Source organism: Astyanax mexicanus, chromosome 12, assembly GCF_023375975.1.
Source record: "Astyanax mexicanus isolate ESR-SI-001 chromosome 12, AstMex3_surface, whole genome shotgun sequence".
Lineage (NCBI taxonomy): Eukaryota > Metazoa > Chordata > Actinopteri > Characiformes > Acestrorhamphidae > Astyanax > Astyanax mexicanus.
Window position 1 is genome coordinate 31,946,357 of NC_064419.1, and position 18,301 is coordinate 31,964,657.

The following is an 18,301-nucleotide window of genomic DNA, read 5'->3' on the forward strand; positions in this document are numbered from 1 at the left end:
AAAAATATAGAGGGAGGCAGGAGAGTTTCACAACAAACTCTGTGTTTAACATATCTTTTAATTATGCAAAATTTGTTTTGTGGAAATGATTTTTGACTAAATGAGGTAGAAGGTTGGTTCTAATGATATGGTCCTTGTGCTGATATTAGAGTTTGGTCGCCTCCTAGTGGTTATCCTCATCCATTACAGTCCAAGCAGTAAGCTGCAGTGACTAATACAGTAAGTCTGTATTAACATGTTAACATTTAGCTTACATTTAAAGCACTTTGTGTGATGTTCTTATCCAGAGCTGTTACATGTGAGCCATGTTTCACAGGTATGAGAATGTGAGTTACTGGTGTCTGGTTGGGAATTTTACCCAAACCCAAAAATCTGCCACAAGTAAAGACTGTGTTGGTACCCTGTAATCCGAGTAATACTTACTGATTACAAACAACATGTAGCTTTTGTGTAAAACAAACACTTCAACAAGAAACAGTAATAGTTTATTTGCATTTATTTATTATCTTCCATACAATACATTACTGTACAATCGCATATATCCTGAAATATATTCTCATTATAAAATAGGGCCTCTACAATCAGGGTAACAATAAAATGCTCTGAGGGACCACACAGGCAAAAAAATAAAACATCTTTTAACATCTTTTAAATGAAGTGCAAGACTGAATCTGATTCTATTCGACACAGTTTGGTTGATTTCAAGGGACCAAATCCTCACACGCACATCTGGAATGGATTCTTTCCGAAGGCAAAAGAGACATCAGTCAAAGGTCAGAGAGCTCAGCACTCATACGATTGGTCCAAACAAATCTTCCATTGTGCCATAGGAAATAGGTTTTTAAAAAAATCCATAAACTTCACTGTAGCACAGCCAAACCCAGAAGCCACAATAATATATTTATTTGAACATAAAAAACAAAAACAAAACAAACAAACAGGATTGTTAAAAACGTCATCCAGCGAGTCGCAGTTTGCGTGTAAGACTATATACTCCTCACTAACGGTGCCTATAGAAATATATAGATGTGAATGTTTTGCAGTGTTTCTGTTTTTTTTTAGTGTACATACATATACATTCTCAAGCTAGGTAGATTACGGTACTGCAGGAAACACACCGGACCATTATATTGTGCTACTCATGACTTTCCTCCGCATAGAACACCCTACGGGATCTGCAGTTTGAGTTATGCATAATACGCCCAGCCATCGCTTGTAATCACTACAATCTTCTGTTTCTGTCTCTGTCACTCTAATATACACACACTCACATTCTCTCGTTCATTCACACACAGCAGCCCTTCCTCTGAAACACGACTACTACACCACTATTTAAAAAAAAAAAAAAAAACGAAGACTGAAAAAGTGCCATAAATAACGTCCATTTAACAGATTACACAACACCTCAACCATCCTGCTGATGTGGCTTAGAGTTTATGAAAGTTGGAGGCCAGCAAATAGCACAATGTCATTTGTGTAGTGCTAACTGGTGTCTATTATTGTTCAGTTTTTGTTAGCAACATTAGCTATAATATTTGAGCTGTGTCTTTCAGAGTGTTGGATAGAATAAAATGGGTCTATGAGTGCACTCCAAATTTAGCATTAATGTTTTATATTGTGATACATGTACATGATTAAACATGAGTCTTCAAAACAGAGGGAGAAAATAAAAAAAACATCAAGTAAAATTTAAGAAAACTCTTAAAAGGGTTCTTTAGTAGGGATGTACCAAATATTTAGCAACTGAAAATACAGTATTTGTCTGAAAAATGGCCACCAATTCATCCAAATAAGTGAAAAAATGTAATAATTTATAGCAAACAATATTTCATACTGTTTTCTCTAATGTTAGGATATTTTCAGAAGTGGCAGCAGACATACAAAACCATCATGCCTCTTGCTGCTATATAAAGCATGTGGGAGACAGCTGGCAAAAAGAAAAATGAAAAATGGCAGGTTTAAGCATTTTTATGCTATACTCACATCAATTAAATTTAATTAAATAAAGTGTTTACCTCCTCCCAAAACTGTCTGTTTCCCAGCTGAGAGATACTGGAAACAGAACTAGGATAGTAATGTTAGCTAAGCTTAGGTAACCTTGGTAGCCTTAGTATTTTTGCTTTGTTTATCAAAAGACTGGCTGCCTTTCTCTTTGTAAATTTCACTTAAATGTGACTTGAGCAACTCTACTGACTTATGTTTAAGAATTGTAATTGGACTGGTAGCTGGCTAGCACTGCTGAAATAAATGTACTATTAGGTTAGCACTGTCTTTGGCCAAACGTTTCATTTTGTTCAGTTTTAGCCAAAAATTGAATTTCAGTGCATTGTAAAGATAATGGTAAAAGGAATGGTTCTATACTGAGCCACAACACATACAAAGAAAAATCTTGTAGATGAATTTCACAACTGTTTTCTCAGCACTCTGAAACTGAAGTGAGCTTCACTATTAATGGGACATGTTCACAATATCTCAAAACATCTCTAAATTCACTGGTCAGGCTCAATCTCTGGATTACAAGCTGTAGCTGTTAAATCTGCTCTTCTATAGGAACCCAAATATAGACTTGATTTTTTTTTCCCCAAATCTAACCTGGGTAAAGTGACAGGACTCCTAATACTCCTAATACACATCCACTGAACTTCTACCTCCACATGTCGATTTCCAAAACAGGAATTCAGAAACACCCAGAAAAGCTCCACTTTCAACTCATACAACACCACAGTGGACACTGTTAACTCAGACAAACAAACACAAACTGCACCAAGATTAACAAGTCACTTTTCTTTTGTGTATTTTTTTTTTAAGATAAAAAAAACTGATGCTACATTTTTAGCGCTACCTGACATGCTAACAACATTTGAGTGTAGAGTTGGGCAGCTAAGGAACAATTCTATAAATAATCCTGAACTTTACAGCATTTACCTGACAATTTACTTATATTAGGCAACCCATGGGGCCCAAGCCCTTTCACGACTCAAATCACAATACTTATCTATTGTATTTGTATCAATCTAATGTGGCTCAACACCAACAGGAATATGTACTTGCATGTCTAATTCTTCAATTTTGGGTCATATACACTAGTTTTCAATAGTTTGGAACAGATATTGTCAAAAACATAAAACGTTAATGTACTAAATGAAAACATCTCATTATTATTATTTTGCTACTATAAAATATCACAGCTTTCAGCTGGATGTAGGATGAAAATGTTAGATGTGCCCGGAATGAAGCTACAAAATGAAATCATTACAGAACGTTCTGGTCATAACAAAGAAAAAAAACATCTTGTAATACTTTCTAGGTTGTAGCTCGACTCAACTGTAGTTAAAAAGGTCAAAATTAAATAAAATAACAAGTTTTTTATATGTTAATGGTGGTATATGCAGGGGATATCATCTACTTTTAGGTTCATTGAATGCTTTTCTTATGCATTATTCAATTTCATTCAATTTATTTTTTTTTTCCTTTCAGACACGTTCAGACATGCTGTTTACCATCCAACATCCAACCTGAATAAAACATACTATTCACATACAATCTTAAGGCTTTCGTTTTTTGCAGTTTTTCCAAACAATTCTTTTTTTAGACCATCCAAGCATCCACTTTCAGGATACAAGCAATGCCAGATTGCACAAACATGGATGTGGATTATCAATTTGATAATCGCCATCACAATATTGTATTTACGATTCTGACATACAGCTCTAACCAATCACAGTGTTTTTAAATGTGATCACAGCTGTAGTTGAGTTCCAGTGGATGTTTTTCTGAAGGTCCATTTATTTAAATATATATTTTAAATATCACTCAAAATAATGCAGAACTACTAAAGGTGTTTCTAACATATTGTATCCTAACTGTAACACATTTTTTCATATATCTTTCATATGTATTGTTCATAGCGTGAACATTTGGGTACCAGTTAGAAAATCACACTCTACCATTTGCAAAACTGGAAACCATTTTAGCAAAGAACAAAAACAGCAGTAAAGATAGTCAGTCTGAGAGATTTAAGCGGCGCGGCTGATCACACACACCAACCAAACACACGTTAACTGATCGTACAAGCTTGCTCACACCTGGCCACGCCCACTGACATTCCCATCTCCTTTTAAAGTTAAGAGACTCTTTGGTAAACTACATGACAAGAACAAAAACCCTAATCAAAATGCCTTCGAGTTATTTAGCCTTATCATGGCACAGCTGCCCCAAGGAAAGGACTAAACGAGTCCGGATGAGGAAAATTGCTTCCTGTTTTGGACTCCTGTAGCTTATCTAAACAGTGCTGGATAAAGCAAGCACCAATGTCCCTCGTTTTCACCAACAGAGCTTCAGTGTTCTTAATCAACAATTCCAACAACTTAACATTTGAAAGACTGAACAAGTTTAGAGATTTTGTAACTGTATTTGTTTGTTTTCACACTCACTGGTACACCAAGCTTATTCTAATAATCCCAGTTAAAATGGACACATTTAGTATGATTTAGTGGTGGAACTGTATAGTAACTTCACACCATTGATGTATTAACATCTACGTGCCCATTTAAAGGTCCATACTTTATATAAAACTTTCCTACATTTATTCACAAATTATTTACTTGTTTATTGTTTTGCTATGCGATCAAATATCTTTTTAAGATAACAGACTGATTTTGAGGGATTCTCAAATATTTTAAGGTTTTGAGGTCAATAGCTCTGTTTTAGAGAAATTTACTGAGTCTGAATTAATCACAGAAACAGTAAATAGAAGCAGATGAATTTTGTGTCTTATACAATGGTTATAAACACACTGACTGATGCATGAGACACTGTTTTACATCCATTTATGGATTTTAGGGGTACACTGTTCAGCATAGTTGTCCCAAAGAAAACCTATTTGTTGAGGTTTTCCATTATTTTACCAATCAACATCTCTTCATGTGAATGTCACTAGGCTTGTGTATTTATTGGTGGGTTTAGAGAGTATATAAAATGGCTATTAACACCTGAACGTGTTAATCTCAAACAATGAATTTTGCAGCACTTTTTTTAAAAATCTGTGAAATTTCCTTTCTTGCTATAGAATTTGAATGACCTGAAGAACTTCTACTTGTTTGTGCTTAGAAAGCACATGAACCACAGAAGATAAATGGTCTTGCTTCCACATTCCTTGATCATCCTTCCTACCAGTCTGTATCTGACCATTTTCGACACCAAAACTACAAATCCCATGTTCTGTTCAATAAGCTTCTTCTAATTTTACACAAATCAGCCCACTAGCATAAAGTGACTGTAACTTTTAACAGTATTAGAGATCACAATTCAGACTTAAACATCTGCCAACTACAAAGACTGGCCTTTTTCAAAGGGAGCATATAGAAGCCATTGGGTACCTCAGTAAACAGCAATCAGACAGTTGGTAGGTTTGCTAATACTACAGCTGGAGTTTCACATGTGTCTTTCAGTCAGACCTGGGAAATGAATGACTGGAGAAAAGAGGGAGACTGAGTAAGAGAGAGAGATTGAGAGAGAAAGAGAGAGAGATAGAGATACAGAGGGAGAGGGGGACTGTGTAGATCATGCATTCTGTAAGGTCTCTGGGTACATTAAGAGTTTTCTCCTGGTGTATCAGGAACACTTGTAATCAGGAAAGGACTGTTAGGCTACATTCACATAGCAGGTAAAAGTGTCCCAAATCGCACTTTTTGGCCAAATCAACTTCAAGCTGTCACAATCATTTAAAAGTGACCTGTTACTTACATTTGTCGAACATGCGCAGAAGATCAACACTTCACGTGAAGTTTCAAGCTCACTGTAAACAGGGCACCTTATTTAGCTATGAACACTGCTTTTATTAGCATCCATGTGTTAAATTAATTAAACTTTGTTTTTAGGCTTTTTATTTCCATATGACGTTACAGAGGTGTCCTGCAACCAAGTTTGGCTATTTCTTTACAAGCACTAAGTGTTTCTGACACAAGCCTTTTAATATGATTAAACAGAGCTCACCCCAAAAATGTATGGAGTCTGTAACTTAACCTAATCTCACAGATATACCTCTTACTCACTCTGTCATGCTTTTTTCTCCACATCAATATTTCCTTCTCCTTACTGACTTTTACTTTTTTCTTTGGCGTAAAAGTCACATGAATTCCGATATGCGTATTCAGACAAAGTTGCTTTGCCACAAATTGCATATGTATCAGATTTCAAAATATCAAGTCAAAAATGTCATATGGCAAAAAAAAGTTTGGATTTGGGCCATCTTCACATGCTGTGTAAACGCAGACCTAGGGCCAACATGCAACAATCAAATTTATTGCAAAGTTGATAATTAGTGTCCCAAGTTTGTCTCTTTAGTTTTGCACTGGAGCTACGAGGCTAATGTAGCTTAGTAACTGGACATTATATCCAGACAATTAGCATGGTGCTAACTAGATGCATCATCATACACACTCCTCAAACAATGTGGAGTGCAGTAATCTCTAATGGCTGTATTAATGCAAGAAAAACAACTAAATTCCTTTCTAACACACTCATACACTCAGTCTCTCTCTCTCTCCCTCTATTTATCTCAGTCGCGCTCTCTCACTCTCTCTTAGATAAGTCTGGCCTCTCCTTCCATTTCTGGAGGAAGTTCACACACCCCAGTAAAGTTCATCTCTTTTCCCTCCTTCCCTCCCTGGCTGCTCACGCGGGACTCCCTGTCGCCAGGAGACGGGTTGCTCTGTGACAGTGTGTCAGGTGATGTCCGATGGCCAATCCCTGTTCGGCGTTCCTGTAGGAACGTCTCGAGGTGTCTCAGGACCTGCTTGGGGTTCTTTTTGGCATGGAGCTCCACTTCTGCATGAGAAAACAGAGGACATTGACAGCTAAATAACACACTTACAGGCCACGTTATTAAAAACACCTTCTCTGTTTCAAATTTATTAAAAACTGCACTCATTCTGGCAGTCTCTAACTGTACACAAGTAAGGTGGAGCAACAGGGGAGGTGTTTTTGAAAAGTTGGGCACAGAAAAAAAACAACAACATAAAAATGAACAGGACTTTGATTACCTTTGAGCACGTAGCCGGAGTCCGAGATAGTTTTTTTCTGTGTCTTCCACAACTGGTAGAGATGCAGAAACGTTGCCACGTAAAAATCATTCAGTACCCCAACAACCTGCTGCCGACGGTTACACTCCCTGTATGACATCATAAAGCAACAGATTTTTATTTTTAGGGAAACAACTGTTAAATAGAAATAAACCGATGAGCTGATGTTTACTGTCCCTCCCAGTATTACATATATATATATATATATACACTTTTTAATATATATCTTATATATCTTTAATTAATAAAATAATAAATAATAAATAAAATGATTTTCAAGTAATTTCAGAGGCCTTTTACTCGTCCAGTCATTATAGAATAGTATCTATTTTATCTTCATAACTTATCAATTCTGTATATTTCTGTATATTTTTTATGTATTTAAATTGTTAATCTGATAGTTGATGATAACTTTAAAGTGACAGTACGGTTACAGGATTTTAGGGAATTAGAGGAATTGTAATTGCACAGAGCATGTGGAAGAGCACTTTAAATGCAGGTTAATGTAAATAAATTGATATGTTACATTCTGTGTCTTGTTTTGTTGATTTTGTTCTTTAATATAATCCTGTCTATATGTAAGGGCAATTACATATAATAAAATAACCAGACCACTCTATTTTTTAGAATAAATATGGTACAAAACGCTGGGATCGTTGTGCCAGAATACTGATATCATAAATTGGTATATTTTGTTCTTTCCCAACTCAGGAATACTACTGCTTTCCATTTAAAAGAAAATAAAATCTCAGGGACTGCTGTTTTAATAAGCAAAATTGTCTGTTTAAAATTCTGTAAAGATGATTCACACACAAAATCTTTCCTCTAGGCAATTGGTAAATTATAAAGAGTAAGAAAGATGTGTGCTCACTTTGAGAGCACCTCCTCCCTGAGTGCATGCAGGGCAATGCGGGTCATATTAATGGACATCACGCTGAACGGAAAATTCTGGAAAGAAAAAAAAATTACATACGTTAGCAGATGTATCATTCAGGAATTAAAGAGTGGCCACCAGAAGAGAATATGTAGGTGTATGTGAGTTTTGTTTTACCTGCACTGGATGTTGAGAGAGTTTGTAAATGTCTCTGGCAAGCGGTAGTGTCTCTGGATCCATGACCAGGTAGAGTGTGTGCATCAGTCCCAAAAATCCAGTCCCTCTCAGGTCAGTAGCAGGATCTGTACCTGCATAAACACACACACACATGCTCATATAATTCATTAAAGAAAGAAATTTGATAATGCACAACATAAGTTATTTTAATGTACAACATACAGTAAGTACATATTAACACATACTGTATAATGACAACTAATATTATTTAGTCAATTTTTAGCATTCTCTATACCCTGGAAGCCGACGTTTTCCCAGTGTGGGCCGTAGCGGGGGCAGTCCGCACGGGTGCAGGTCAGTTTTCTGTAGATGGTCTGGAGAACTCGCATGTGCACCGGCTGACTGTTGTCCAGAGAACCTGAACAAAAAAAAGAACCTGGTTTATTTTTAGATTCATTAACACTATAAACTGCAGGCTTGCCCAGTTACAAGTCTTAAGACATACTGAGCAACCACTGTTGATATAGTGAATGAATTCAGAAAATATGAGTGAATTAATATCCACTAGAAAATATAAATATTATCAAATCAACATGGATTATTTAGTATCTACTATGAATTATTTAGTATCCACAAAAAAAAAACTGGATCCACAAATAAATATACAGTATTCTCTATAAATTCTTAAGTGTGAATGAGCATTCTCTATCATTTGTCTACTATGAATTATTCTGTGTCTATATAATTCAGTATCTACTAAAAACACTATCCAATATGAAATATTTAATATTATTTGAAGTTGTATGTGTCCAATAGGGTGATTATATGTAGTTGGATGCTGCATGAACTTACACTGAGCGATAGCGAACACCAGGTCCCTCTCCTCCACTAGCTCTTTATGTAGCCGTGGTGGGCCAAACAGGAAGTGAGTGATGGCAGCCAATCCTGTTCTGCGAATGGTTGGCTGAATGTTTTTCTGTTGGAGAGAACACGAACATCGTAAAATATCAAGTTTTTCCACAGCAGCTTTTCCACATGGTACTTACAAAACATAAGACTACAATTAGTGTGAAACTTCTGCAATGATAATACTGCAAAGATCACCATCAAATACACTAAGAAATAATATACTTTGCAGCTCTAACACACCCAAACACACAGTTACTTACCAGAAGGTCACCCAGGTCTGTGGTCTGAAAGTGCTGCAGGGCCTCATTGAAGGAGATCAGAGCGGAGGGAGTGAGATCTTCCACCAAAACTGTGTGGGGAAACAACGTCATCAATTTACTGACAACTCTTCTTAACTAAACTACCGCATCAATCAGTTTACAAAAAAAAAAGGACAATATGATCCTATTTTTTTGTGACATTATTAAAATTAATGTGAATACAATGGATTAATAAAAAATGTTACAACATAAATGAAGCAAAATGCCTAAATACTGCACAAAAGTATGCTTCATATGTTAATAAAAAAGAAATTTAAACATGAGCTGTTTATTATGGTGACATTTAAGTGGACGAGGAATTTCATCAAAATAGCAGGTGTTTAAGGTGCTGTGCCACCAGAACAAACTTTGAACTTTCAAGTGAATCATGATCTGGTTTATTTGGAATATGAAAACACTTTTCTAGGTGGTTTAAACCAATTAAAGGGCATTAGTCAGAATATCTTTTTAGCAACTGCGAAATAAAAGAAAACGGTGCTGTTCTGAAATTCGACTCCCCCTTTGTGAGAATGCACATCATTTATACACAGAAAAAAAATAAATCTGAGGGTACGTAGTCTGTTACGCTCATTCTGCTGAGAGAGGAGAGGGTCCCTGTAGGAAAGAAGAATTCGGCACAGCACCTGGAAAGGCACTTTTAGAAACTGACAGTGTTTTACACAACCCATCAGTGTCAAGAAAAGGAAGATGCAGCTTTTGTAGGGAATTAGAACAGGATTAAAAAAAAGACTCTTTTGTCCACTCTCTAAACTGGAGTATAAAATCAACAAAAATAAACCTGACTACATGTACCATATAGAATGTAACAAAAATAGGAATCTTGGTTTAGACTCTGCAAAAAAGGACACACTTAAACTAGATGGACTGCAACTGGTTAAAGTCACAGCGACCCTCCAAAAAGGAGCCAAATTTACCGTACAAATAGTAATATTTGCCAAAACATACGTACGTCCCTCTTTGTTTCTATAGCAACAACAGCCTGGAGACCAATATGTGTCATATGTTGCCTTATATTCAGAGGGTCTTCATATTTTTAACCAACAGGTTTTTAACAAAGTAGCTCAGTCAGTATCTGATCAAGTGGAGGAACGCCCAGTGATGGAGCGCGTAAGGCGGTGTGAGCAGAGCGCCACTGCGCAAGCATTTCCCACAGTATCCGTTTCCTCCGATGAGGTAATGCTCTCTCTCCGGGGTGGAGGCGTGTGCCGAGTCACGCTGATTTAATGCGGCCTGTATCCGGCCCACGGGATGCTGTTGCCATGGAGACGGGGTGAGGTAACTGGTCTCACCTGGTTGGATGCTCTCCAGGGCGTCCCATTCCTGCTGCGCACGCTCCAGCTCCGAGTCCACTTCTACACACACAAACACAAAGTTAGTTAAAAAATAGAAGTCACCATTATCACTAGTGATAAGAAACACAAGTTAAAGTTTAACATAAATTTCTGCTGAAACCGTGTGGAGTACAGAAAAGTGTTCATTTTCAATCTACTCTAACCATTTTCTTTTTGAACCTATCTATACAAAATGCAAATAAATTCTAATTATAATTCATTAGATAAGTACTAATTCTATCCCATTTTCTCCCCAATTTTTAAGGCCAATTACCCAATCCACATTCATATGACCTCGTCCTATCATTAGTAATTCCCCCGACATCAGGATAATGAAAACTAGCACATCTCCTCTGATCTCTGATACATGTGAAGTCAGCCACCACCTCATTTTGAAGGGCTGCACTTAGAGGAAAGTTCAGCTCCTCAGCTTTGATACATCAGCTAACAGATACTTGCGGAGACCAACATCCCACTAAAAGTGATGTGAAGAGAGAGCACCATCTACCCACCCAGAGAGAGCAAGGCCAATTGTGCTCTCTCAGACTCCAGCTGCTGATGGCAAGCAAAATTACCCGGGAGTCAAACTGGTGATCCTAATCAAATCAAATCAAATCAAATCAAATTTATTTGTATAGCGCTTTTTACAACAGGTGTTGGCACAAAGCAGCTTTACAGAAACATGATTACAGGACAAAGAATCAGGCAAAACATTAAACATAGAATATACATAATACAGAACCCCCAGTGAGCGCGGAGGCAAGGAAAAACTCCCTCAGAGCTGCAGGAGGAGGAAGAAACCTTGGGAGGACCAAGACTCACATTAAAGGGGGGACCATCCTACCACTGGTCTAACGGCTTTTAAATTAAAATTTAAAAAGTCTTTTATACTCTAATGATAGCTCATGACCCTCAAAAAGAGCTTGTTTATTTACATGTATACTGTAAATAAACAATACATATATACATATATATATACATATATACTGCCTGAAAAATATTATATAAATTAAAATATGCTAGTGGAACAATAGAATGGTTGCACAACTGGTGCTTTCACTTCTTGTCATTAGGGTAAACCAAGGTGTGGCTATGGTATTCCAAATGGTTGCACTAGTGTTTTTATGTGGTTGCTACAAAGGTCCTATAATGCATCACCAGCAATACTTCAGGATGAATGCTGTATCTGTCCAAACACTAACAGGTTGCAGTATGTGAGAATATTTACCTTCTGCTTTAGTCTGATCTCCTCCCACTGTCAGAGACTGCAGAAGGCCGTTTTGCTTCAGAGCTGAAATCTGCAACACATTTAAACACCGTAAGCCAAGGAACTACTTGCTCTTTTACTCAGTTACACTTCTAACATCTCACTCTGCCGCTCACTCACCGGGACGGATTTGAGATAAGAGTTGCCGTTGATGCTGCCGTTCTCCTTGATGCCGTTACCTGGAGGAAGTCCATTCAGCATCTGTGGAAACCAAAATTCAGCTGCAGTCAGAAATCACACATCTAGTGTCTCTCCCTCCACATCACTGACAGGATAAATTACACCCTCTACAGGAACACCAGTCTGCAATAAAAAGAAAAGACTGGACTGGACTAAAGTTCTAGTTTATCTCCAGTGCCAAGATTACACATGGTCAGGGTTTAGGCTTCAGGTTATTTATACTGTGGAATTGAGACGATAAATGAAATTAATGTACAAAACTCTTTTTTTATATATACAAAACTCAAAACAACATTTTAATTTATATTTAAAAAGATATAGATACATAAATACTTTAAATAGAGTATGGATAAATTGAAACATATTAAATGCACTACTTAAAATAAAAGTAAGGATTTTAAATAAAACTTATATTTAAAACTTATATTTAATCTAAAATATTTTTGCTAATATTAATTTTATTTTTACCGTGAGAAATAAAGAACAAAATAAGCATTGATTAAAATTGCATTAAGTCAATGTGGGAATTCTAACCTAATGCTACATAAATAAAGCATTACATTTTTTAATGTTTACTTTTTTTTTTTTTTTTTTTTTAACAGATTTGAATTTGTTTTACTGCTCATAGAGGGATCACTCTTACAGATGTGTGTTTGGAGTGGCCATTGGTTAGATCCTCTGTCTGCTGACATTCCTGCTGAAAACCATTTGAGCCCTAAGAAAACAAACAGATTTGTTACTGGATTCAATGCTGTGCTTACCGGTAAATATTACTCAGGACAAAACAGAATACTCCCTCACATTCATTATATTAAAGCTTGCTTCAACAAAAGCAATATAGAGCACCCCCTTGATGTCCTGGAGTGTATTACAATCTGTCATAATGACTTTACAGCGTCTTAAACCCCATCTGGACGGGACTAGTTTTTCAGGGGGTTCTGGGGTAATTTTCTCTTGTATGGGGGGTCCTCTGTGATTTTATTCCTGTCCGGAACGACAGTGTATGTGTTTTTCTCAGACATCCACTGAGAAAATTACAAATTGAATTACCTACTGTCTTTTGCTGAACTCCAGTATTTCGAGTTCTGTTTTTTCAATTGTTACTGTTTTTGCAATTGCAGTCCAGATGCAAAAGTTTTATCAATGAGTAGAAGTGTGAATATTTGTGAAGTGTGAATATTTTTCACAGACATCCCCCTGAGAAACTAATCCAGTTCTGATATGGCTATAGAGCACCCGTTACACTTCCTGTTGTGTATTGTAGTCTGTCAAAATGAGAGCATGAATCATATGAACATTACAGAGCACCTCTATGTTTTCTGTAGTATATTACATATCAGATATACATTGTAGAGCATCACTGACCAGCCCCCTATGCTTCCTGTATTGTATTACAGTCTGTAATGCATTATAGAGCATTCCAGTTTTGCCAATTCCTATCTGTTAGCTAGGTCTCTCACACCATCACAAACAATGCTACCAAAGTGCAAACTGAGAAAGCGAACATTAGCATTAGCTTAGAGTCATGTGAACATCTTTTACACCAGTTGGATGGAGTGCCTAGTCCTTCCCTATTACTATATTTAGACTCCACCAAAGCTCACCAAAGTCATACAAACAAACCTCTGTGTAGACTGCGACTGCAACGTCCCCTTCCATGGCCTGAATCCTCATGCGTCCCCTAGAGTCCTGCTACTGTTCGGCCATGCTGCGGCCTGAGCCACTAGCAACCATTCCCCTTTTAACACGCACAGTGCAGCCACTGGGCATCTTCATCATATCTTCGTCCAGCACTGTCAATCAAATCACTGTCAGAAGAGGCTACAGGGCAGCAAGCATAGTTTGGATTTGCCAGTGAACAGGCGGGAGCAGGCACAGCATCACCTAACAGTTCTGAGATCAGCTCTATTTACTAGGCCCTGACTTGGCGTAGCAGAAGCAGTGATGCAGAGCTGCTTTGGGCCTGTCAAAAAGCTGATGAACAAGAGTTCTGGGTTTCTTCCCTAGGTGTCATAAGGGGCTGAACGAACCCATCAGCTCACAGCTCACAGAAGTGTAGAAATAGAAGTGCGTTTCCAGTGCTTGTACACTGGGCTCCCGGCAGCAGAAATCACAGAGGGCAGATAGATTTTTGGCACAGTAGAAGCTAAATGGCCGATGTGCCAAGTCTTGTACTTGGCAACCCAGGTCCAAACTTGAGCCGTCAGCAGGATGGGAGTTCCTCGCAGCCTTTCACTTTTTTTTAACAAAGGAGGAACATATGTGTCAGCCAACAAGCACGGGAACACACCTATGAACAGACTGAAGAGAAAGGTTAATCAGTGGGTTAATATCTATTATACATTAGATTTCATAGCTGAAGAAGCTAGGGCTGTGCATTGGCAAACATTTAGCAATACGATATGAATCAATGAAAGGGTTATGATTCAATATATTGCGATAGATTGCAATACCTTAAGCAACATGATATATTGCAATTGTTTAAAATTGTTTAGAACTGTTATAGCATAATTAACATATAAAATAAAATTGGAATAAAAGAGTTAAATTTTTTCATCCAACGACAGAGTACAACACTGCCACCTAGTGGTAATGGTTTAATCAACACAAAATAAACCACTTCTGACACCAATCTTTTCAGAAAACAAACACTCCTGCTTGGGCAGGATATTCAGAATATTCATGAGCAAGAGCCGAAATCCAATCGTTTCTCCCCGCTCACTTCTCCACCAGACTAAAGCAGCGTTATGCCAGATCACCAGAGCACTTTTTTTTTCTTCACAAAAACCAGCTCACATGGCATTCAGTCATTCAAGAGAGCACAACTAGACTTTTTAAAAGTAATGATGGAATGAGACCTTTAAGCACATGTAATGCTGTTGTTTTTTTTTTCTTAATAAAGCACTACAAACAAGCTCATTGTTTGTCCCAACAAGATGCAGTCTCTCACTGTGACAGTAAGAGAATAAGGTTACACATGCTGGATGTTAAATAAGAGACCACTTAAAAATAATGAGTTTCTTTGATTTTACCAAATGGAAAACCTTTGGAATATAATCAAGAGGAAGATGGATGATCACAAGCCATCAAACCAAGATGAACTGCTTAATTTGTTTACACCAGGAGTGGCATAAATTTATCCAAAAGCAGTGTGTAAGACTGGTGGAGGAGAACATGCTTTGGATTATTTGAGGTCTGAAAGCTCTGCATCTTTTTAGTTATTTCAGCCATTTCTCATTTTCTGCAAATAAATGCTCTAAATGACAATTTTATTTGGAATTTGAGAGAAATGTTGTCGGTAGTTTATAGAATAAAACAACAGTGTTCATTTTACTCAAACATATACCTATAAAACGCAAAATAATTTGTCATTTGTGGTAACAATTTAGAAAAAGTTCAAAGTTAAAGGAAAAAGTATTGATTGGGTATTGGTATCAAATTCAAAATATCTTTATTGAAAATTCAAAACACAATACACAACCCTAGTACTGACACAATAGCGTTGAGTTAAAAATGTACAGTCAACACAGGATTTTTAAACACTGAAATATTTAAAAAAAAAAGGCAATTCAAAGTGATCTAACCCCTCAGTGTATCATAATATCGTACGTATTAGCATCATGCACTCACTGCAAGTCTATGCATGCATGCACTGTGAGCTGCTAGCTGCCTAGTTGCATGCAGAGGCATCTTGGAGGTGACGTCATCTACCTAAAGCTGCATCCCTCCTCTGTTCTCTCGGATGGAAAAAGGATCAAAATCAGACGCATATCATCAGCTCCACAGCTGACGAGGTTAATCCAGATTTCACGTCTTCTTTATGTGGGGGGAACATTATTCTAAGAGATAACCCCCCACCCCCTTTTTTTCCTTTCCTCCCACTGACTCTCTCTCCCTCTTTCTTTCTGTGTTTGAATGAAGAGGAGGGGAGGAGGGGGGGGTGTAGACGTGACGTCACCTGCTGCCAACCTCAACACTGATAGCTACAATAAAACATGTGAGCTAATAATAAAGAGGCATTTAAAACAGGTAGTTAATAACCCCAGCAAAATTTAGCTAGCTAGCATTAGTGTAGTAACGTTAACCTACCTAACCTAAGCTAGTTAGCTACATTTTAGATAAGCTAAAGGGTTTACAGCACATTCATATATGTATCTTCATAACAGGGATTCACAGGTGCACAATAGCTTGGAAGTGGTCTAAAGATAATATTTCTTAAACAGAACACTTACAAACTGAACTGCATCCAACAGTATGCTTAGGGAAAAGATTTATAGTTACCTTTTAGATAAGCTAGAAGGTTTATAGCACATCCATACATCTTTATAACAGGGGTTCACAGGTGCACAATAGCTTGGAAGCTTGTTTGCTCACCCTATTGCTTTAATGACAGTCATACAAACTATACCATAAGCTAAGCTAAGCTCTTACCTGCTGCTGCAAAAGCATAATAATACAGAATGATAGTTAAAACTTCAAATTTCCTACCAATATGTGCACACAGTGACTTAAAGCAGCTCAAACAGGACTTGATGTAGCAGAGCTAACTAGTTAACCTAGTTAACTAGATTAGCTAAGCTAGCTAACCTAACAGCTTTATTAACTATTAGTGCACTGTCAATACAAACACGTAGGTAGTTAGGTAGGTAGTTAGCTAGCTAGCAACTAAGTGCTGTCATAAAGATATGACCAACAAATCTCTGCAGCTATACTTACTTAGCCAGCTAACCCAGGTTAAGTACTAACTACTTATTTCACTGTACACTTCTTCTAGGAAAAAAAATACTATTCCCAACAATGGCATGCATTAAACCAGACTGCCTGCAGTCCACGGCTCCAAGTAAACGCCTAAAACCTCAAACAGAAAGCTTTAAAATGATAAATAATGCCCATATAATCTCACTCTCCTGCTCTGTATATGAAATCTGCTGTCTGGCAACCAATCAGGGCTAACTGTGCTAACGCTATCAATTCCGTCCTCTCGCTGCTAAGCTATCTCCTGCAAATTCGGCACGTTTACTGCAAAGGTTTATTTCTAAACAGCGAATAAACATGCTCTCCTGCGTTAAAGCGACTTTTTCCGCATGCTAACGAAGGATTAAAATCGCATTATTTTTACCTCTCGCTCGTCTCCCTCCAATCTCGGCTCCCCTTCCCCCTTCCAGCAGCCAGAGCAGCTGATGAGGCCTCATGGGAAATGTAGTCTTTCTCTACATCTAGCTACAAACCACACTTCCGCTAAAGAACAGGGCGCAGGGATTTAGAGTTGTTTTAAAAAGTGTTGAAATTATGTTTTACACTTTAGAAATTAAGAATAAATAAAATTACCATATTACTCTATCTATGTATATTTTAATAAAGCTTTATTCTGCAAAGAAGCCACTTACATTTCGCTAGTTGTACACCCTGCATTCACACTGACAGGCAACCATTCATTTCCTATGGGAGGACTGCGACTTGTCGGTAAGCGGCAGCATGGCGACAGAGCAACAAACTAAAAGGTCTCATTTCATGTTTTTTTCATTCATTTGCAGGGGACTCTGTGACCCTGTGAGCCGTTTTTTGTTAAAAAGTGCTCCAGTTTCAGTCTTTTGTAGTTCAGAGGTGGAGTGGGTGGGGAAGAACCACAGGATTTCAACTCTTACTCTTACTGAATATTCATGACATGCAAATGTAACAGACTGTGATGCTTCCTCAATAGGCGAGGCCATGAATCCTAATTTACGGGTTGAGGTCAGTCCAGTGGCTTTTTCTGAGTCACTTGTTTGTCCGTTTTTCTGTTTGTTTCTTTGTTTCTTTCTTTCTTTCTTTCTTTCTTTCTTTCTTTCTTTCTTTCTTTCTTTAATGGTTAATGCTGGCAATTGGGGTAAAAAACAGTTTAAAGCAGCACTAGGTAGGATTTCCTTGATTTTTTATCTTTTTAAAGAAGTAAAATTACAGCTTGAAACTCACTGCAGTGCTGCATTGAGGTGTAATAGGAGCTCAAACCAGACTCTGTAAGTTTTCCGAGGCGACCAACGCTCGCAAGAACTGCGACCTGCTTTCCGACCTTTAGTTCTAACAGTCCTACAAGGACTACTGGTTCATTTTTTACAAACTAACATACAGACACTCTGGCAGAAGCTGAAAAGAGACCGAATATGTCTGTGAAAGCCAGAAAA

General features: G+C 37.5%; 1 protein-coding gene across 2 annotated transcripts; it reads right to left on the bottom strand.

Annotated features, from left to right (window-relative positions):
* Positions 1 to 481: 481 nt before the first annotated feature.
* Positions 482 to 17,344, bottom strand: elmod3 (ELMO/CED-12 domain containing 3). Of its 2 annotated transcripts, none has more exons than XM_007247093.4 (13): positions 17,260 to 17,344; positions 13,764 to 14,441; positions 12,784 to 12,855; positions 12,081 to 12,161; positions 11,922 to 11,991; positions 10,652 to 10,714; positions 9,303 to 9,391; positions 8,986 to 9,109; positions 8,429 to 8,551; positions 8,134 to 8,264; positions 7,954 to 8,030; positions 7,044 to 7,171; positions 482 to 6,828 (listed from the first exon to the last, which is right to left on the bottom strand). In XM_007247093.4, the coding sequence occupies exons 2-13, from the start codon at positions 13,812 to 13,814 to the stop codon at positions 6,584 to 6,586; spliced, it is 1,254 nt and encodes a 417-aa protein (XP_007247155.2). In that variant the 5' UTR covers positions 13,815 to 14,441; positions 17,260 to 17,344; the 3' UTR covers positions 482 to 6,583. The 2 variants fall into 2 exon arrangements, with proteins under 2 accessions (XP_007247155.2, XP_022526201.1); XM_022670480.2 differs by lacking the exon at positions 17,260 to 17,344 and adding an exon at positions 15,852 to 16,053.
* Positions 17,345 to 18,301: the final 957 nt, after the last annotated feature.